Source organism: Cucurbita moschata, unplaced genomic scaffold (genome assembly GCF_002738365.1).
Source record: "Cucurbita moschata cultivar Rifu unplaced genomic scaffold, Cmos_1.0 Cmo_Scf00060, whole genome shotgun sequence".
NCBI classification, from domain to species: Eukaryota; Viridiplantae; Streptophyta; class Magnoliopsida; order Cucurbitales; family Cucurbitaceae; genus Cucurbita; species Cucurbita moschata.
In genome coordinates, this window is record NW_019268576.1 from 129313 (window position 1) to 149662 (window position 20350).

Here is a 20350-nt window from a genome sequence, read left to right on the forward strand (position 1 = left end):
GAAAAAGGAAAACGAAAATCAACCAATTCCGTTGAACCCAGGGATTAAGGAGCTTTAAGAACAAAAACTAGATAGCCAATCCAATCTAATACAATCCAATCCAATCCAATCCAATCCCCCATGTTCTTACTGGTGGCCGAGTCAATCGCTGAGACTGAATTGATAGAATGAAGGGTTTCCTCCTGATGGGTCAAGAACCTTCTGTCCCTTTTACTTTAGCCTTCCTCCAGAGCTCCGCCTCCTTTTTTAAAAATAAAAATAATCCCAACTGAAGAAAAATGGAAATGGAGCTTATTTTTCTTTTATATATATATATTTGGAAAATTCACTTTAGTCATTCTACTCTAAAAAAGAAAGAAAGAAAGAAAAAAAAAAAAACAACAACAATAATTTCCTTTCAATAAAATATATAATAGCGAGTGGCCGGTCGTGGCGAATCACACACCTCCAATTTTTCACTTTTTATTTTTATTATTACGGCCCCGAATTTCTCTCTCTGGTCGGAATTTCCAAAAAGTACCCTATTTTTCTCTCTCTTTGTTTTTTTTTTTCAATTAAACAAATTAAAAAAACTATTTCCACGTGGTCTCCTTCTATTTTAGTTCCTCCCAATTTGAATGTCAAAATTTAGTAGGTGTATTTTCGAGTTCCAATCCAATTTAAATTTGATTTTTATTAATTTGAAATAATTTTTTAGTGAGATTTACTAGAAAGCTTCCGGTCATACAGTCAAATGTTCTGGCTAGCAAGAATGTCAGTAGGGGAATAGCCATTTAATTAGAGAGTGACCTACCTGTTAAGATAATAAAGTCGATTGAGGGTTATTTAAGGAATCATACCAAACAGGAAGGAATTAGAAGGGTAGTAGATTAGCTCTCTATAAAAGCCGTCTCTCAATAATGAGTTTGACAATTGGGATGAAGTAAGAATCGAAGAGGTATCTGGTTGTGAATGATCAGGAATTCATGTCTTTTATTTTACCTATCTTCTATGGCTACTTAGATTCCTAATGAGGATTGATGCTGTAATTTTAATAACGGGGTGTTTTTTTTTTCAAAATTAAAAAATTAAAAGAAAAAATTGCTTAAATTGCTATTGGTTCATGTATTGTGTGCCCAATTAATGCCATTGATTTTTTTAATTATCAAGCTCAATAATTTAAGGTAGCTAACTTAATACGACAATAATTTGATAAGAAAGTCGTATATACATACACATTGAATAATAATAAAAAAGAGTTTGATGAAGTTGCTATTGGTCGATGCATTAACAAAAAAAAAAAAAAAAGTTAATTATTTATTTTATTTGTCTTTTTTGAATATTTATTTAATAAATTACAAGTTTCATCCTGTTCAATGGTCGGTATCAATTTCCTTTTTACCTTAAAATTTGGGAGGGATTTGAAAGGATTTGTAAGAGAAATATACCAAAAATAGAGGAAATGATAAAGCTACACTTTGCTTCTTTATGAAGACAATTCTTTTCAGTTTTTCTTATTATTATTATTTTTAAAAAAAATTAATTTTTTGAAGTGTTTGACTTTGTTTTTACCACATTTGAACCAAACTCACGGCCCGTCTTGAACCTTGAAACTTTCTTTTCTGTCTGCCAATTATATTTTATTTATCGTTTTCTTAAAGAAATTAAAATATATTATTTAATGAAATTAAGTGACGGGAGGATGATGTATGACACTTGGAACAATATTATTTAGTACCAGTTGATAGCTTGAGTAAATGCCCATCATGCCCCTACATAATCTAACCTACAAATTTAAATAAAATTGACAAATAAGAGCCTACATGCTATATTTTGTAGCTGAAATGAAATATTTAACTCATTATTTAAAATAAAAAAAATTAGGGTGTGTTTGGTAATTTTAACATTTTTAAGGAAAAATGTTAAGATGCTTTTTGAGGCAGATGCTAAGGCTTTTTCTTCACCATTGAAGAATGGGTAATTATGGAATTTTATTCTTTGTTTCTTTCAAAGCTGAACATTGGTTGCGTGCAAAACATGTCTCCACAGCGTGCACCGCATTCCAATTTTGCAACTTGCAAACAAAGACACAGCACCCACATTTATATATATATATCTATATATATAGACATATATTTATATTTATTTAGCCAAATTGATTACAACAAAAATAAATAAATAAATAAATAAAAGTTGAATTCTACGTCGTGGCCTTTAATTTCTTCTTTTTCTTCCATGAAACAATAACCAACGAACTTTCATTAATTTTCAAACTTCCTACTTTAGAGCAATCAGCTTCCAATATTGAATCCCATGAAATTGGCACCAAAAAACAACCACTCTCAAACCTTGTACCTAACTAGTACATGAACCAAAGTGGTATTTTAACCTTAGATTTTATCATTTTTTCAATCCGAAAATTAAAATATATGTAAAGAAAAAAAGTTATGCACAAACAGTGGAATATATATGTATGTATGTAGAAGTAGCAGCAAAATATTGACTAGTTATGAACTGGTAGAAGAAACGATCATTTCATCAATGGAAGACCAAAAATTCATGCCAGAATTCCATTACTTTTAATAGTCCAGAGAGATAATTATACATCAGGGTAGTAGCAGATGGACAACATAATTTTTTTATTTCAAATTGAACTGCAATTTTTCCCTTTTATGGACTAGTCAACCTTAATGAAACTTAAAGAAACTAAGGCATTGCATTACAAACAGTGATCTAAGGAGGGGTGGGTAAGAAGAAGAAAAGAAAGATTCCACCAAAAATAATATTGCAAGGAAACATACTTGTTTAGATCGGTATTTGTAATTTCATCATTTGGTGTAGAGAACATCTTCCCATGGGTGGCGGTAAAGTGGCTGTTTCAATCTCTTCTGATCAAATGTATGTCTGGAAATTTCAATTGTAGCAACAAAGCGATCAGCTTAAAGGATCCAAATACTTTAAAAGTAAGCAGAAAAGGATGACCACTCACCCAATTAGACCGATGGATCGAGCAAGCACGAACAGGCCATTCAAATAGCCAATCTGGACGATCTCATCGATCTCTTGTTTGCTGAACATTCCACTACCAGCGAGAAGATCCAAGAAAAGGGATCCAATTGCACCATCTACATTAAGAACCAAGTTGTTTGCCTTTGAGAGAGTGTAAGTTTCGACTTCCACAGCATAATCCATGTACTTCACAGATGGGAAATGAGTCCGTGCAAACCGCTGCAGTAGCTCCACTCTCTTATCTCTGTTGTCGCCTCTCTTGACCCTTATTCCACCAAAATCAAACCATCGATTAAGCATTTGAATTACCAATCAGCAATCCAAACTGAAAACAACCTAAAAGATGTTATAAAGCCATGTTATTTGTGTTAGGAATTACGACTCTCCAAAATGGTATGATATTAAGCTCTCGTGACTTTTTGATGTATTCATTACTTATAAGTCCATGATCATCCCCTTAATTAGCCAATGTGAGACTCCGTTCCAACAATCTTTAACAATTTGAACAAGAATATTGTCAAATACCTGTGGCCAATTCCAGGCACACGAATCCCTTTCTTTTTCATACTTTCGACAAATTCATAAGGTGTAAGATTCTGTAAAAGACAGGAAACAACATAAAGGTTTAGAGAAAAAGGACGCAGAAAGCACCCACTTCATTCAACATTTTAGCAATGAAAAAATCTCACTCTGTCATATGCATCCTTGAAATACCGAGCAGCATCATCAATGGCACCACCAAATCGTGGGCCAATAGTAAGCAAACCTATTTCAGAATGTCATTGTCCGTCATTGATTAGGCAAATAAAAAATAGACTAAAAAACATGCCTGTCCAAATAAAACAAAATTATAACCTGAGACAAGGCTGGACACGAGGTCTTTTCCAGCCCTAGCTGTTACTATAGTGTTGTGCGCTCCAGATACACAAGGACCATGGTCAGCACAGAGCATGATACATATCTGAAAAGGGCATGAGACTTTTCAAGCCTGGATCCAAGACTATAATTTCAACTTCCCCCTTGAGTGTTCGTGAAAGTGAAGAAGCAAAACTACAATTAAGCAACCAGTAAGAGATACTCAGTTCCATACTGCAAGTTACCTACCTCAATAAAATGTGTACAGTACCGAGGAAGGCTGCGCTTGAACCATAATAGTGAAATAACATCCCCAACACCATAGCCTTGCTCCACAATGGAAGACATTGGAATTCCAGCATAGCTGGGCTCCTCACCTATTTTAATTTTTTTTTTTTCAAAACCCAATTATAACTAACTTATTTAATGCTATTAAACTCCAAAAAGTGCTGAAAGAAAATTTTGGGCTAGGTTAAAACAAACCTCTGTCATCAGAAATGGTGGAAATAATATGGGTTGGGGCCCGGACTTTTCCACTCTTAATTGCTGAGTTAAGATCTTCAGGAATTTGTGGAGGCTTCACTTCCTTTACTGGAGTAATTTTCCCCTCTTCGACCTAGGCATCAAATCAGATGGAACAATTAAATTATTTGGCAGTCATAGATGGAAGTCGCATAATAAATGAAATTACCAATTTTCCAAATGTTTCCTTAATTGCATCTTCAAGGGCTTCATATGACGTAGGAACAATTGCTCCAGCATCCCTTAGAGCCTGATTTTTGGCTTGAGCAGACTCCAACTCACCACCACTTTTTGCCCCCTGTAGTCAACGTCAGAGAAGGTCAAGGAGTAAATAATGTGTCTATAAATCCTATTAATAGAATAACAATATCGTAAGCAGGACGAGTCCAGTGTAACTTACAGCATGACCAAATTGAACTTCAGATTTAAATAGTGTAGCACAAGTACCGCTAACCCAAGCAACCACTGGTTTGTTAACTTTTCCTTGTTTCATGGCTTCAACTAAAGAGTACTCATCCCGACCACCAAGTTCACCAAGTACAACCATCATCTTAACCTAAAAAAGAGCAAAATGAAAAGCATATTATATTCAAAGAACAAGGATCCAATTTAGTAATGACTTCATTAAAGTGTTATCATCACTGCCAGCCACAATAAGGAGGCAACATGTACTATAGTTAAACCAAGTATTGCTTTTGTGCGCATGTGTGTGTTTGGGGGCGGGGCGTGGGTTGAGGAAATGGTCCTTCTGGGGCTAAGGACCTTAAAAGACTAATGACTTCTGGCATGCACAAAGAGTTGCTAGTTCATCTACTTGATCGGATTTTCAGACCAGAAATAAAGCTGAAAAAAGCAACAAACAATACAGAATGTGTTAATCACAAGACCTGTGGGATGTTGTTAAACCGCAAAATATGGTCAGAAAGAGTGGAACCAGGAAACACATCACCTCCAATTGCAATACCTGTGCAATTAAAGAATATGAATCACGAATCAGATTGAATATTTCAAAACTGTCCTAGACTAAGATCGGTTAAAACTTAGGAAGTTTACCTACATAAATTCCATCTGTAACACGGGCAATAGTATTGTACATCTCATTGGACATTCCACCCTGTGATACCATATAACATTATCATACTCGTATCACTTCTCAGTAAATTGCTTATTTAGAGCGTGGCACTCGATTTTTGGCATTTGGAGAAAGCCAGACAGCAAATTGCATATTAATTAAATAGCCAGGATGCATGACATTATCAGAAACATTGAAATAAAATCGGGAATGCAAACATGAATTAGTGATACATTATAAATCTATCAAACAATCTTTACAATGCATAAATGCACACGTTTGATCGAAATAACTAAGTTAATGAAAAAAGTTAAGGGAAATATTAGACGAAGAGTTCAGCAACAATCACATACTGATTTAGAGACAAAGCCCACAGATCCCGGCCTGTACAGCTTGCACTGTATTATATTGTCAATTGTTCCGGCAGTGTCACCGATCTTAAACGCTCCAGCTTGAATACCACCAACAGTAGCTGGGCCTATAACTACCTGCATTTAAATTAAGCAGAGAGAAAATGTTCAATTTCATTAATGAACCCGTCCACTTGTAGATTTTATTCCATTTATGATGTATTTCAGTTCACTAGTCATTTGGAGTATGTATGTGCCTTTCTGCTTGACATACATAAGATTGCAAATATATATTCTGGGCGTTACTAAAGCTAGAAGGTCAGTTAAAAACATCAAGTCTTCTCACCTTATTGTTAGCCCGTGCATATGCAATCAACTGTTTAGTGTCCGACTCTGGAACACCTTCAGCTATGATAGCTATAACTCTGATGGTAGGCTGTTTCAAAGCAGACATTGATGATGCAGCAGCACTGCACATACGGCAGCATAAACTAGTTATGACTGGAAACAGAAAGCTCTTGTTCTCTCAAAATAAAATTGCAACAACGAACACTAACCTTCTGAAGGATGCAAAGTTGATAAAGACATCGGCTGTGGGATGTGCTGCACAAGCTGCTTCAATTCTGAAAATGTATTAAAAAAAAAAGAATTAAGAAGTTAATCTGCTTGTTAAAAAAATATATAAATAAATAAATATTGGCCAATGATACTCAATCAAGTTAAGAAGATTAAAACCTACCATTTCAAACTAGTAATTGAATTTCAAAGATAATGTAACGAAATGGTATTGTAAAAAAACATAAGTTAGAATAGCAAACTTTACAAGAGGCTTCTGGAACTAAAAGCCGTTAAGAAAGTCATTGAGCAATGGTTTTAAATTCGTATCCAGAATTAGATGTCAATAAAGGTGAGATATGAAAAACCATAGTAAATAGAAGAGAATGGGTAAGTTTATTACGCACGTAGAATGCACAGGGATGGCAATTTCCTCTTGACCAAAAAAGAGTTTCTGAAATCCCTCGGAACCAGGATTGATGATTCCAGCAACTGACGGCGTTTCCCTCCCTGAATAATTAAGTCAAAATGAAGGTTAAGAATGCAAATAACCACAATTCACAACCAACAAAAAGAAACTTCAGAAATTTTAGTTCATACTACTGATGGGAAACTATAAGACTTGATACACACCGCAGAGGAAGTCGAAGTCAAGCATCCGTTGGATGGGTAGTTGCTTGTAGTTGTAGAATAGTGCTTGCGTCGTACGAGAAAATATTTGTCCGGTTGCCATGGTGAGCGTCAAGGGAACCTGCGCAAAGGAACTATGTTTCATCATACCTTTCGTTATCAGATCTTTATATATATATATATAATTCTTTTAAAAAACAAAGATCAAATCAGATTAAAACGAAAATTCACGGACACAATTAGCAAGACAGGTAGATTTAGATAAATGAACTTCCCCAATACATCTCCCCGCATCACAGAAGCCGAGTATCTAATTAGCTATTACACGATTCCTCTCTTTTATACATTTCCACAAAAAAAGGAAAGAAAAAGAAAAAAGTCCCTATGCGTATTAAAGACAACTGTTCAGAAACCATGGCGATCTAAGGTGGACGAACAGCGAGGTGGACAAAAAGGGGAATAACGTTCGCAGAATCAAACAGTGCTGCATTCAATCTTTACATTACTCAACAAATCTATCTCTGAAAACGGAAGGAGATCCAAGAAATTAAATAAGAATCAAGTGAACTAAACAGAAGAAGAAAAGAATAACGTACAACGCCTCGAAACAAGTACAGCCTAACTAAAACAGGACAGAGTTAAACCCTCGCAATTTGACCAAACACATTCATAAGCTTAATGCCTTAGAAAACACAAACAACCACCAAATCCAGCAGATCAGCAAATCAAATGCCGATAAACATGATGTTCAATCCAAAAAAAAATCTCTCAACACGCAGAAATTAAGCTCCGAAGAGATCGGCAACCGCGATACTTGGAGGATTATGAGTAAAAGCGGGACGAATACATGTAATGTAAGAGAGGAAAACAGAAATTCAAATCGAAGAGAAGTGAAAAACAGATCCAGAAGAGAAAAATAGAAGCGCAAATGATGAGTGGTAGAAGAGAGAAAACGGACCGGAAAGCTCACTGGCGACGGTGGATCAACAGAAAATATATACTACAAGTTGGGAAATGAAATGGGGGTTTACATAAAGAAGTGGCCAATGGTAAGCTTGGGGGAACGTTGAAGAGAGGCGCGACAGAAGTAGAAGAAGAACGAAGCGGGTGATCCGGGCACGTGCTCTTGCGTCTATGGCACTGTTAGTTAGCTCATGACCATGAGCACGTGATGCTCGTGTTTTGCTTCATTCGGCAACTGCAATCAATCATGCTCGGCCGGGTTTTTTTTTAAGACTAAATTAATAAAAATATCACTTAATTTTATATTTTTTTACCATAAGTTATTATTATTTTTTGTTAGTTCGGTTGTTTCTATTTAATTTCGAATTTTTTATTACTAAATGTTACCACGATTGCTTTAAATTCATCTCTTTCTTAGTATTCAAGTTGTTTATATAATTCAGTTTAGATAATTGAATTTCAGTGTAATCTTATTTTTTAAAACCATACCTGTTTTTTTTTCTAATAATTAAAGTAAAATTTCAATGGATTTTAAATAATAAAATACTTCCGTTAAATAAATTTTATTTGACTAAATATTTATCACGGAATAAATTTTAAAGTTTTAAGAATCAAAATAGAATAAATTTAAAAGTTATAAAGTTCCTTTCAAAAATTCGTTCAATAAGGACAATGGAGCACCTTTTGCGTGACATTTGTGTACTCGCTGTTGGCTGGCCCTTGATCTCACATTCATTAATTTCAATGAATTAATTATTGATGTTTTGATGATAACAAACCTACTTTTAATTATTAACTATTTTCAGTTTTTTGAACTGTCCACAGTATAAGGTCGGGAATAACGATTACAACAACTTTTCAATTACTCAAATCAGAGCTAAAACGAAGAAATTAGAGTCGAGACAACATACCCGACGTGATGATGTGGCAACAAAATCAAAATGATGGACAAATCAAAATATATCAAAGTATGACATTTATAATATTGGAAGAGTAACAAATGGTGGAGTTTTTCTTATTATTACATTTCTAAATAAAATTATTTTTACAAAATATAAATTTGAATATAACCGTTACTCACATCGAATTTTATTATTACTATATTATATTATTATATTATTATATTTTAAAATTTTGGTGGTTACTCACATCATTTTTATTATTATTATATTATTATATTTATAATAAATTTTGAATTTCATTTGACCGTTACTCACATAACTTTTTATTATTATTATATTATATTACTATTATATTAAAATTTTGAAATAAATGAATTTATAAAATTTTCTTATTTAATTACTTTTAATCTCTACATTCCATTATTCCTAACACAATCCAATGGTCAATATTCAATCCTACATTTTGTCACTTTTCTCCTCTATATAAACTCATCTTCCCCACATTTTTAAAACACACAACTTACATACATTCTTCAATCCTCATTTGTTCAAAGTCTCTATTGTTTGTTGCTCTCTCCAAACTTACAAGTTTACTTCTTTTCATCTTATTCTTGAGAGGTATTATTATTATATTGTGAGGAAATAGTTGTGAGTATCCCAAATTGTAAATCTACTCTTTGAGAGAGTTGTGGTGTGTTATTATCAAACTCAAATACTTGTATCGGTTTGATCCTGCGCCGTGGAAAGGATTGAGTTTGCTCTTGAACTCGTAAAAAGAGCGGTGTACCGGTTTGGCTCTGATCCGTGGAAAGAGTCGGAAAAGTTCTTTATTCAAATTCCCAAGAGGCGCTTGGGGAGTGGAGTAGGTCGAGTTTGACCGAACCACTATAAAACTGCGGTGTCATTTTCTCTAACTCTTTCCCATTTAATTTCAAGATTATTATTATGATTTATTGCATGTTCTACTTGATTATTGTTTTGACTTGAATTATTTTGTTTTAGTAATTATCATCTTCTACTTATTTGTAAAAAGTTTTATAATTAGAAAAAATTAATCAAGTTTAAACACTTTTATCGTTAAAACCCTATTCACCCCCCTCTAGAGTTGCCATACCGATCCAACACTCGCGTGTCCATATTTAATAAAATAATAATAATATTGTCTTAAATTTTGTTTATTATTGTGTATTATAAATTTCAAGTACTTTGAACGATATTTAAAATAATGATAATTACTATGTTATTATTGAATCATTAAGTATAAATTTTTTAGATAAAAATTAAATGATTTTATTTTTAATTTTCTATTGACAAGTCTTTCGTTTGCTTCTTACGGTTAAGTTAATAGCAAGAACAATAAAATATGTAACCTATAGTCTATGGTCCTTGGTTATATCTTATTATATTATTGTTTTTTTTTTATTAACATTCAATATATAATATGAATTTAGTTTTTGAGTGGGCTTGGTTTTATGAATACAATCTCATGTCTTAACCATCTAAACGACATATTTATATGTTGAAATATATTAGTCAAAATAATATAACAATTGAAAATTAAATAATTTAATAATTATTTTAAATTTTAATAGTTAAAAATGAAAGAGACTAAACAATTAATTGATAATTAATGAAAGATTAGTTTGTATTTATCATGCATTCAATTTGGATAAATAATCAGTTTTATTGAACAATTTTTTTTAAGTAAGCAATTGATAATTAAATAATTATCTAATAGGCTTAGTCTGTATTTATCACACATTATTATAATTAGTTTTATTTAAACAAATTTTTAATTTTAGATTAGAGTCTAGTTTGTATTTATGACGTATTTAATTTGGATAAATAATTAGTTTTATTCAACAATTTTATTTTTTTAAGTAAATAAAAGTAGACTTTAAAATTTAAGAGACTAAATAATTAAGGGAAGATGAAAGCCTAATCTGTGTTTATCATGCATTAAATTTAGGTAAATAGTTAGTTTTATTGAATAAATTTAAATAATTTTCTGAAAGTAAGTAATTGAGAATTTAAATTTTAAGTGATTAAATAATGAATAAAAGATTGTGGTCCAATTTTAATTAATAAAAGATTAGGGTTCAATTTGAATTAATAAAAGATTGGGGTCCAATTTGAATTATCACAAACATTTTTTAATATATATATATTTTTTTGGAAGTAAGTAATTGAAAATATTAACACAATCAGAGTGGAATTTAAGAGATTAAGAGATTAAATGATAATTAATAGACAAATAAAAGAGAAACAGCCAATTGTCTTTTCCCGCCATCCCTCCTCTGTTAATATTCTTCTTTTGTATTTTACTATTCGCTCCAAAAATTTGATACAAGAAACTCAAGTTTATCGGAGATCGCGTTCTTCATCGTCGTCGGTGAACTCGATGGCATTTTGGTGGACTGTGTTTGTTCTAGGATTTGCTTACGCCATCTGTAGGTTTCTCGTGATGCTCATCCCTCCGAATGTGCCTTCAATCGAAGTTGACGCATCTGACGGTGACAAATTTACTCTCTCGTTCTCTCTGTACATTCGAATGGTTTTGAATTCACTCGCACTCGAGCGTTTTATGCCTCCGTTTTTTTATTTTGTGTTCGATCATTTATTCCGACTCATACTCCTCCAGTTGTGGACGACGGGAATCAGGCGCCGGAGAATAGCTACATCTATGTAAGTATTTCTAGACATTCTACAATTGATTTTAGCTATGCTTAATAGTTCGATGATACACTGCTGCTTCATTTCTAGCAATACGTGTTCTTTTAACAAGTCATTCTCTTGCTTTGATTTTAGCTATATGAATATGAGTAAGCTATTGAAATTTCGATTCCGGAACTAAAGCTTTGATTCTATTATGGAACATACTCACTGGGAGGATGTTCTTGGACCTGGTCTAAGCGAATTACTAGCTTACTAATATGTCTTTAAAATTATAAATCCTTTTTAAGTTTTGTTCTGAAAATTTTAAAGATTCAGGTTAACTTATTTATTGGATATTACAAACCATTCGTTCGTCCATATCAAAGCTTGCAGTAGGCAATGGCCTTTTTATTTCAAATTTTACGAGGCCGAACTTTCTGATTCCATAATTTTTGGTTGGTGATTACTGAACAGATTCCACCTAGAGTAAAGACACAACAGCAAGACAAGAAGGTCCAATGTTACGAGCCTGCAAATATGAAATACTTGGGATTCTTTCCTGCATTGACACGAGACGAGGTTGGTACTTATTGCTGGCTGACAATAGTTGGATTGGTGAACTTGTTGAAACTTTTGGCATTTGTCTTGTTATTATTTATATTGAATTTGGATGGACGAGAGATTTTCCATATCAGGCTCCTGCACGTTGTAGTGTGGTGTCTTCATGACAATACTCCGCCGTGATTTTTTACTCGAACTTTTGATGGCTTTAGTTATTAGAAGGGTTTATTGATAGAAGAAAAAGGGAGAGAGAAACCGTAGTGATCGCTTAAACTTACTGTGTTGCTGTTAACTTCTATGTGTAGGTCAAGGAGCGTGTTGCTTCAGCCAGAAAAGCACAAAACGAATGGGCCAAAAGTAGCTTCAAGCAAAGGCGTTTGCTTTTACGGATAATTTTGAAGTATATAATTGAACACCAAAAGCTAATTTGCGAGTAAGATCCTGTTATTTTAATATACTATAGATTTATGTTCTTTTATATTCTCCAAGAGTAAAAAGAGACAAGCAGCCTTGTGGATATTTTCTGTCGTTCTAATTATTTACTGTTCGGGTTAGGATCTCCTCCCGTGACACTGGGAAAACGATAGTGGATGCTAGTATAGGAGAAGTTATGGCGATATGTGAAAAGATTACTTGGCTTCTTTCAGAGGGTGAGAAATGGCTGAAGCCTGAGAGCCGGTATCTCTCTTTTCCCCTACTTTTTATACTTCTTGAAAATATGGTATTGCAGCACAATAACACTTCTTACATCGGGTTGGTTACTTTACAATTTGTATACCTTTTCTTCACAGCAATGAATTCCTTATTTGATCAGCTAGTGGCTCATACACCTAGTCATTTCTTTCCTTGGACATGCAACTTGTCACTGTGGAAATGAAATTGTCCCAATGTCCCTAGTTACGGCTTTGATCTCTTAGCCTATTTCAATTTGCAGATCATGTGGGAGGGCAACACTTCACAAAAAAGCACGAGTGGAATTTCATCCCCTTGGAGTCATTGGGGCAATAGTTCCATGGAACTATCCATTCCATAACATTTTCAATCCAGTCCTTGCAGCAGTCTTTGCAGGAAATGGCATTGTAGTTAAGGTATGTTAGGATCGTACAACAACGCACACACTCAATCTAGATGAATACAAAGAACATGATAAAGAAAACGCAAAGAGAATATTGACTAAAGGTTTTGTATTGATGACTACAAATTTGTACTGTAAGAGAGAATACAGAAAATATAGAAAATACATTTTTAAAGCTATGCTGCCTGGGGATATACATATGGTTTAGCTTATCATATATAGTTTTTACCAGATATAACTATCTGCTATATAAACCTAGATATAGCTTTTTATTTTACCTCGACAATTTACTTTATATGTCATCTACTAAAGAAGTCTAACAAGGTATTCAAGTTGAAGGTTGTCTTTAATTCATTTGAGATGTATTACTCTTTCATGCATGCTCTATCAGCAACTACTTGCAGCAAATTTCTTATGCCCTACCATCCCAACCAATCATCGCATGTGCCCTAGCCTGCTCTTAAGATGTCATGCATCATTAGGATGCGTATCCTTGAGGAATTTCAATATTTTAGAGCTTTCTCTCACATTTTGAATGACTGCTCAGTTCGTTTCAAATAAATAAAGAAAGAAAGAAACAAATACAGATTTCTTTGTGAAAAAGAAAAAGAAAAAGAAGCTTCAAATAAGGAATTTGGAAAGGTGCAGTTTCGCTGATCCTCTTCTTCAATAAAACCATCTTGTTACATACGGATTGTGTCTTAATTTTATACAATTGATTGTTATAGATTTCAGAACATGCAAGTTGGTCCGGATGCTTCTACATCAGGATTATACAAGCTGCACTTGCTGCTGTTGGAGCTCCCGAGAGTTTGGTCGATGTGATAACAGGGTACACATTTTACTTTTTCATTTGAACTATCTTTATGAGGATGTTCATTTGTCTACTTAAACCAGTTCTTGTATTAGGTTTTCTGAAACAGGTGAAGCGCTAGTATCTTCAGTAGATAAAATGATATTCATTGGGTCTACTGGTGTGGGTAGGATGGTATGAACCATTTTTTATCTGGAATATTATATTTTTGGTTCTTTTTCATTTATCCATGCAGTTGTTTAGGTCTCTTCCAAACATGTCATAATAGCAATCAACGCTCTGAAGCCGCTGTCGTAATAGGGAATGAGTTTGGAGGCTAAGCAAAATAAGTATCCATTAAAAGTTGTGGCGATGAGAACTGAATTTTCTATTATTCTGTAGTTACGACTATTTTGCAATTAGGCTCAAAATGAAGAAGGTGACCGATTTATTGTTTACTAAGAATGAGAATGAAGTTTGAGTCTGTGTGAATAAATAAGAAGAGTAAGCAAAAAAAAATCCTGGGACCCATCAAACATGATCCACCGAAGAATGTGTGGGGTCCGTAGGGATTCTTTCCCTATTCTATTTCTAGTCTATAAACAACGAAAAAGAGGATAATAGGAAATGACTTCCATTCTTTATGAGTATTATAGACTGATTTAATGCTTGTTTCTAGCATATAAAGTAATATTCATTCTGCTTGGAAGTTCATTTGTTGTTTTGCCTTGAATGCTAGTTAATACACCGTGTGGCTTTTATAATTTTTTAAAAATAGAAGAGATGGAACAATTGACTTGCTTTTTAGCTAGTTTTACATATTTGGCATGACTCCTTGCAGATAATGAAAACTGCTGCCGAGACACTTATTCCAGTTACTCTTGAATTGGGTGGGAAGGACGCTTTTATTGTCTGTGAGGATGTAGATTTGGATCACGTATGAATACTCTCCAATTGTACTTTATGCTAGTAGCTCTATTTTGTTAGTGTGATTCCATGTCATTGTGAACTGATGGGCGTTTCTAATTTACTTATTATAGGTTGTAAACGTTGCTCTCAGGGCTTCTATTACATCAAGTGGACATAATTGTAATGGGGCTGAGAGATTTTATGTCCACAAGAACATTTATTCTTCGTTTGTGGATAAAATATCAGAACGTGTAAAGGCTATTACAGTTGTAAGTATAAGTTCCTATTATATTTATTTCAACTCTGTGCATTCTTCTGCTGGGATATAGGGTTTATTAAAGATGAGACTTTCTTTTCGAAAATGTTCTTCAGGGTCCACCGTTAGCTGGGAAATATGATATGGGTGCCATCTGTACGCAAGAGCAGTCTGAGAAACTTCAGAGCCTTGTAAATGATGCCTTAGACAGGGGGGCAAAAATTGTTGCTCGTGGAACTTTTGGACATTTACCTGAAGGTGCCGTCGATCAATATTTCCCACCTACCGTTATCGTTGATGTCAACCATACCATGAAGTTAATGCAAGAGGAGGTAGCAATACCTGACATGCTCTTTTTGTGCAATAGATTTTCGGGGAGTCCCTTTTAGTAGCCCTATATTATATTTTGTTGAATAATTCCTCAAATAGATCTTGGAAAGTAAGATAGCGAACCCCAGCTGACTAGGGCTCCAAATCGACATAAAACTCGTTGCTCAACTTTCAAAAGTTAGCAAATGTGCTAACTAAGTGGTGGCATACAGGCATTTGGACCAATCCTGCCTATAATGAAATTCAGCACAGATGATGAGGTCGTGAAGCTTGCAAATGATTCAAAATTTGGGCTTGGTTGTGGTGTGTTTTCTGGCAGTCAGCAGCGTGCCAGGACCATCGCTTTGCAGATACGTTGTGGAAGTGTTGCAATTAACGACTTCGCCACAAATTATTTTTGTCAGGTAAAATTCATTCTGAAGCATGGATCCCTAGTCTTGCTTACCAGTTAATATTTGACACAGTTGTTGCATGCTTACTGGGTCATATGTTCGTATGGTTATTGAACGCATGTGGATACTCTGACGTATAGGCAGTTGTTAGACATGTATTGAATTGTATAATGCATGCTTCGCCGGAAGAAGTTATACCAATGTGTGGAAGTCAATCTTGGTTACAATAGTTTATTTTACTTAGCAAACCTCAATCATGGTTAGTGGTTTGTGCCACTTTTATAAAGACACTTGATTTTCAGTCCTTGCCATTTGGTGGTGTGAAAGAGAGTGGATTCGGTCGATTTTCGGGCGTTGAAGGATTACGAGCTTGTTGTATCGTCAAAGCAGTGGTCGAGGACAGGTGGTGGCCTTACATTCAAACTAAGTATCCCAAGCCTCTTACGGTGAGTGAGGCATTAGAAGGGGTTTTGGTAGAGTACTTCCTTGCTCTTTCTTATTAACTAAAACAGTTTGTTTGGTGTGTGGATCAGTATCCTGTTGCAGACAATGCTTTTGAGTTTCAGATGTCAGTTGTTGAAGCAACGTACGGCCTGAACATATGGGATCGGCTAAGAGCATTGATCAATGTTATGAAGATGCTGTCCCAGGAGAACACTTCGGGTAAACATAACTCTGTCATTGGCGATGGAGATAAGAAAGCTGATTGAGGGATGATGGGATTTGCAATAAAAGATACATTATTCGCTTAGAAGGTGGACGTACTTATATAGCATTTTATTTTATATTTTATAAAAGCACTTTCATATATTACTTATAAAGACGACGATTAAAAGCGGGAAGTATTCATTGGGTGGGCCCAAAAAACTCGGTTTAGGCTCTGTTCAAGATTTGAGTACGTGTATTTAGTCTGGTAGAAGTAAAACTTTCACCATTAGGTTCTTTTGTAAAAATTAAAAAACCCATTGCTTCTTTTATTTTACCAACTTTTAAAACTTCACATTTTTACTTCATTTTTAAACGTTTATAGTTCGAAGAAAAAGTTATTTTAATAAATATTCTGCATAGTATATGGCGCGTTACAAGTTTGCGGCTACGTTTTTTTGTTAAAATAACAATTTAGTGATTCATTTAAAACTTTAATTTGTGAAGTAAAATTTTGATTATAATCACTGTTAAGAAAGAATAACTAAACACACAATTAAAATCATTTTAGAGTTTGAAAAAAGAATCATTTTTTGAAAAATGTTCATATGATAGTACGCATGTTTCATTCTAAACTGTGTCAATCTGGATAATGAATGAGACATCAATGATTCGATGGCAACTCCAAACAAAACAAACAAAACAAATATTTAAAATTAAAAAATATTGGTTCAATGCCACGAAGCATTCGACCGTGTATGAACGTTGTAACCAAATTACACGCGTACAGTTTCACCCACGCTTCATCTATCCCACTGAGTTGCAAATTTGCGAACTGAGCTTAGAAGCAAGGAACAAAAATGGCGGACCCGAAAACCAGAGCACAACTCGCCGGAGGAATGACCGCCACTGACTCATGGATCAGAAAGCACCGTCTCATCTACACCGACGCCACACGCCATCCTTTCGTCCTCTCCATTCGCGACGGCACCGTCGATCTCTCCGCCTTCAGAACTTGGGTGGTAAGTTTGTTTACATGAATCCACAAAAAAATTAGGCCTTCGAAAACGTCCGATTTCTCAAAGTAATTAGAGTTCGAGTTCAAATTCTTCAGGAACAGCAATGCGAATTTCTGAGATCCTTCACGGCGTTCGTCGCAAGTGTGTTGGTTAAAGCATGGAAAGAATCGGACGATAGAGCGGACGAGGAAGTGATCCTTGGTAGTTTGGCTACTCTCAACGACGAATTCGCGTGGTTCAAAAAAGAAGCCTTAAAACGAGATATCGACCTGACTAAAATTGTTCCACAGAATGCAACCGCCGGCTATTCCAGGTACGTATCGAGTTCAGCATCAATTTTTCTTGAGAGAACGCATAGTGAATGTTTGATTTAGGTTTCTGGAGAGTCTGATGCGGCCGGAAATGGAGTACACGGTGGCGATTACGGCTCTTTGGGCTATCGAAGCTGTGTACCACGAGAGCTTTGCGTACTGCATGGAAGATGGATCAAATACGCCATTGGAATTGAGAGAAGCCTGCGAAAGATGGGGGAACGAAGGATTTGGAAACTACTGCAATACCTTGAAGAAGATTGTGGATAGACGATTGGAGATGACTACTGGCGAAATAAGTAAGAAAACAGAAGTGGTTTTGTTGCGGGTTCTTGAATGTGAGGTTGAGTTTTGGAATATGAGCCGGGATGGTCCACAACAAACTATTTGAGCTATGAATTAGCATCAAAAGAAATCCCACGTTTGTTCTTGAACTAGAAACAAGAAACTAAATGAACTCAAAATCTCTAGAATGACACGAGTTGCAAATATATGGAGCTTTGTAATTTCATTTCAATCAAGATGGATTACGGTTATCCTAGCGCCTTCTGCTGTGCCTTCGGCTCTTCCTCCGACTACGTTCATCATCGGAATCAGATTCTGATTCAGAACCGGAGTCAGAGTCAGAAGATTCAGAAGATGAACTGTACCTCCTCTTTCTTCTCTCCCTTTTCGGCTTCTTTCTCCTTCTCCGACTCCTCTCTGATTCTGATTCAGATGAAGAACTGTAATCTGAACTGCTTCCAGAAACTGATGATGACCCACTTTCAGTCTCTAAAGCAGAGGCCTCACTATCGCTACTGGACCGCCCATGCTTTCTTTTGCTTTTCTTCTTCGAATGCTTCTCAGTCTTCTTCTTCTTCTCCTCCTCCTCCTCCATATCAGAATCCGGGTTGTCCAGATCATAAGAGGCTGCCATCTTCATCCTCAACTTGGGATTCTTAAGTTGTTGAGTTCGAGATGGCCGAGATATGTAAACTCGTTCGTTTTTGCATTCATACGTCCAATGCCCCACCTGATAACATTTCTGGCACTGTGCAGCAGCACCTCCACCAGCGCTAGACATAGAGCCCTTAAGGTCCTTTCTTTCACCCAATCTGACTGCTTTTTCAGTACTCATCAAATACATCTGCCTCTTTGCTTCCCTTTTCTCCTGCCATCTGCTAGGCCCTTCTTCCTTCTGCCCATAAGCATTAACATTTCGAGCAGCAGCCGCAGCTGCTCGTTCAGCCTGAGCACGACTGAGCCCCTTTGCTGTGTTGACTCTGGCAAATCGGATGTCGACGAAAAAGTTGACTCTGGCAAATCGGATGTCGACGAAAAAATTGGCCGAAGGTTTCTTCGAAGGAAAAATTAGCGGAAGTAAAAGGAGAGAGAGAGATTCGCTGGTAATGCTGAAGACTCGATATCTTTATTTTACATCCGTTGAATGGTTTAAATAATAAATCTAATTACAAAAATAGAAAAACCAAATATACAAAAATAGAATAAGTGGACGAAGACTCCGCCACTCTGCCAAAACAATGGCCCCTAAAATCACGCTCCTCCATTCGCGTGAACTCATATGTTTTTTACAAACCTAACTAAATAAGGCAGAGCTTTTATTTAACATGCTGCACTAAGAGCAGCGGCCTTAATCCTTTCAGCAGCAGCTTGCGACTTCTCTTCCTTCTTACTAGACATGCTTTTGTTTCAATAACTGAATCTAATAAACTGGCACAGAACAAAAGGAAAATGAAGAATAAGAATGCCAAATCAAGAATCAATAAACACTACCAAAAGAGAAGACGGCACAAAAACGAAGTGGGAAGCATTAGGTTTCCTTCTTATAAGACACGCTCTATAGCTTCTTCCACATTTCAACAGCTCTCCAAACTAGGATCAGATAGACCTTACAAAAAAACGAAGGAAGAACAAAATATAGAGCAAGTCTTAGGGTTTCTACCAGTACCGTAAAAGGCGAAAAAATAGAAGAAAATCGGATCAAATTCTAGCCCAAAGACCATAATCCAGAACACTCCATTGTTTCCGATTGATGAGCCGTAATCGAAATAGAACGCCGGCTTTATATCGATCTGCTTCGTAAACCAAATGGGAAAGTCGAAAGATCGGGACAATACGCGAAGCTTGCAGCTACTAAACCGCAAAAATAAGTTGAAAGAAGAGGAATCGCAGTTGGAACATACCTCGGGGATCCAAGATGAATTGGAATCCAGTTCGCGAAGGAAGTGAAGAAGATCGCAATGAGAAGGCGATTGTCGAATGAAACGCGAAGGCCAAGCGGAAGAAATACTGGGGATATCGGGAGAGGATGCGCAGGAGTCGGAACGGAATGGATCGAGGCTGTGTGAGTTCTTTATAGAGGGGGGGGGGGGGGGGGGGNTTTGATTTCCGTGTTTTGTGCATAGATCAAAATACCGACTCCCTCCATATTTAAGTTGTCAAATTTCGTTCAAGCTAGTATCTTATTTCTTTTAGGTCTTTGAACCATTTTGATTTTAGTTTCTTTTTTTTTTTGTTGTTGTTGTTGTATATGAAAGTATCAAATAAATTTATAAACATTCAAC

The 20350-nt window shown here is 35.4% G+C and overlaps 4 protein-coding genes across 9 annotated transcripts; 2 read left to right on the forward strand and 2 right to left on the reverse strand.

Moving 5' to 3' along the window:
• Positions 1 to 2521: 2521 nt before the first annotated feature.
• Positions 2522 to 8071, reverse strand: LOC111436949 (ATP-citrate synthase beta chain protein 2). 3 transcript variants are annotated; one of them, XM_023074750.1, is made up of 17 exons: positions 7931 to 8071; positions 6976 to 7093; positions 6750 to 6852; positions 6345 to 6410; positions 6134 to 6257; positions 5791 to 5925; positions 5419 to 5479; positions 5253 to 5329; positions 4766 to 4921; positions 4535 to 4663; positions 4327 to 4459; positions 4093 to 4220; positions 3844 to 3949; positions 3678 to 3754; positions 3514 to 3584; positions 2969 to 3253; positions 2522 to 2883 (listed from the first exon to the last, which is right to left on the reverse strand). In XM_023074750.1, exons 2-17 carry the CDS (start codon positions 7073 to 7075, stop codon positions 2808 to 2810), a joined length of 1827 nt encoding a protein of 608 aa, XP_022930518.1. In that variant the 5' UTR covers positions 7076 to 7093; positions 7931 to 8071; the 3' UTR covers positions 2522 to 2807. The 3 variants fall into 3 exon arrangements, with proteins under 3 accessions (XP_022930518.1, XP_022930520.1, XP_022930519.1); XM_023074752.1 differs by lacking the exon at positions 7931 to 8071 and adding an exon at positions 7674 to 7796; XM_023074751.1 differs by lacking the exon at positions 7931 to 8071 and adding an exon at positions 7569 to 7796.
• Positions 8072 to 11190: 3119 nt separating this feature from the next.
• LOC111436875 (aldehyde dehydrogenase 22A1-like) lies at positions 11191 to 16680 on the forward strand. The gene is made up of 14 exons (XM_023074657.1): positions 11191 to 11350; positions 11479 to 11522; positions 11967 to 12071; positions 12359 to 12486; positions 12609 to 12731; positions 12988 to 13141; positions 13857 to 13960; positions 14038 to 14116; positions 14763 to 14858; positions 14962 to 15099; positions 15203 to 15418; positions 15629 to 15820; positions 16111 to 16254; positions 16342 to 16680. The coding sequence occupies exons 1-14, from the start codon at positions 11239 to 11241 to the stop codon at positions 16516 to 16518; spliced, it is 1812 nt and encodes a 603-aa protein (XP_022930425.1). The 5' UTR covers positions 11191 to 11238; the 3' UTR covers positions 16519 to 16680.
• A 462-nt stretch (positions 16681 to 17142) lies between these two features.
• On the forward strand, positions 17143 to 18300 carry LOC111436879 (bifunctional TENA-E protein). Its single transcript, XM_023074662.1, has 3 exons — positions 17143 to 17475; positions 17568 to 17785; positions 17847 to 18300. Exons 1-3 carry the CDS (start codon positions 17314 to 17316, stop codon positions 18172 to 18174), a joined length of 708 nt encoding a protein of 235 aa, XP_022930430.1. The 5' UTR covers positions 17143 to 17313; the 3' UTR covers positions 18175 to 18300.
• On the reverse strand, positions 18183 to 20195 carry LOC111436876 (zinc finger CCHC domain-containing protein 10-like). Of its 4 annotated transcripts, none has more exons than XM_023074660.1 (3): positions 19970 to 20195; positions 19400 to 19674; positions 18183 to 19040 (listed from the first exon to the last, which is right to left on the reverse strand). In XM_023074660.1, exons 2-3 carry the CDS (start codon positions 19464 to 19466, stop codon positions 18322 to 18324), a joined length of 786 nt encoding a protein of 261 aa, XP_022930428.1. In that variant the 5' UTR covers positions 19467 to 19674; positions 19970 to 20195; the 3' UTR covers positions 18183 to 18321. The 4 variants fall into 4 exon arrangements, with proteins under 4 accessions (XP_022930428.1, XP_022930426.1, XP_022930429.1 ...); XM_023074658.1 differs by having other exon boundaries at positions 19400 to 19858; XM_023074661.1 differs by having other exon boundaries at positions 19400 to 19496; positions 19735 to 20195.
• Between the last annotated feature and the right edge of the window lie 155 nt (positions 20196 to 20350).

Excerpts from the sequence above, each read along its gene's own strand:
- LOC111436949 (XM_023074750.1), bottom strand. The coding sequence starts at position 7,075 with ATGGCAACCGGACAAATATTTTCTCGTACGACGCAAGCACTATTCTAC. Across the intron at positions 3,755-3,843 it reads CGTGTCCAGCCTTGTCTCAG|GTTTGCTTACTATTGGCCCA; the intron begins GTTATAATTTTG and ends ATTCTGAAATAG. Across the intron at positions 3,254-3,513 it reads GTGCCTGGAATTGGCCACAG|GGTCAAGAGAGGCGACAACA; the intron begins GTATTTGACAAT and ends TGGTGGAATAAG.
- LOC111436875 (XM_023074657.1), top strand. The coding sequence starts at position 11,239 with ATGGCATTTTGGTGGACTGTGTTTGTTCTAGGATTTGCTTACGCCATC. Across the intron at positions 13,961-14,037 it reads TTGGTCGATGTGATAACAGG|GTTTTCTGAAACAGGTGAAG; the intron begins GTACACATTTTA and ends TTCTTGTATTAG. Across the intron at positions 16,255-16,341 it reads AGTATCCCAAGCCTCTTACG|TATCCTGTTGCAGACAATGC; the intron begins GTGAGTGAGGCA and ends TGTGTGGATCAG.
- LOC111436879 (XM_023074662.1), top strand. The coding sequence starts at position 17,314 with ATGGCGGACCCGAAAACCAGAGCACAACTCGCCGGAGGAATGACCGCC. Across the intron at positions 17,476-17,567 it reads CCGCCTTCAGAACTTGGGTG|GAACAGCAATGCGAATTTCT; the intron begins GTAAGTTTGTTT and ends CAAATTCTTCAG. Across the intron at positions 17,786-17,846 it reads GCAACCGCCGGCTATTCCAG|GTTTCTGGAGAGTCTGATGC; the intron begins GTACGTATCGAG and ends TGTTTGATTTAG.
- LOC111436876 (XM_023074660.1), bottom strand. The coding sequence starts at position 19,466 with ATGTCTAGTAAGAAGGAAGAGAAGTCGCAAGCTGCTGCTGAAAGGATT. Across the intron at positions 19,041-19,399 it reads TAAGGCCGCTGCTCTTAGTG|CAGCAAAGGGGCTCAGTCGT; the intron begins CAGCATGTTAAA and ends CCAGAGTCAACA.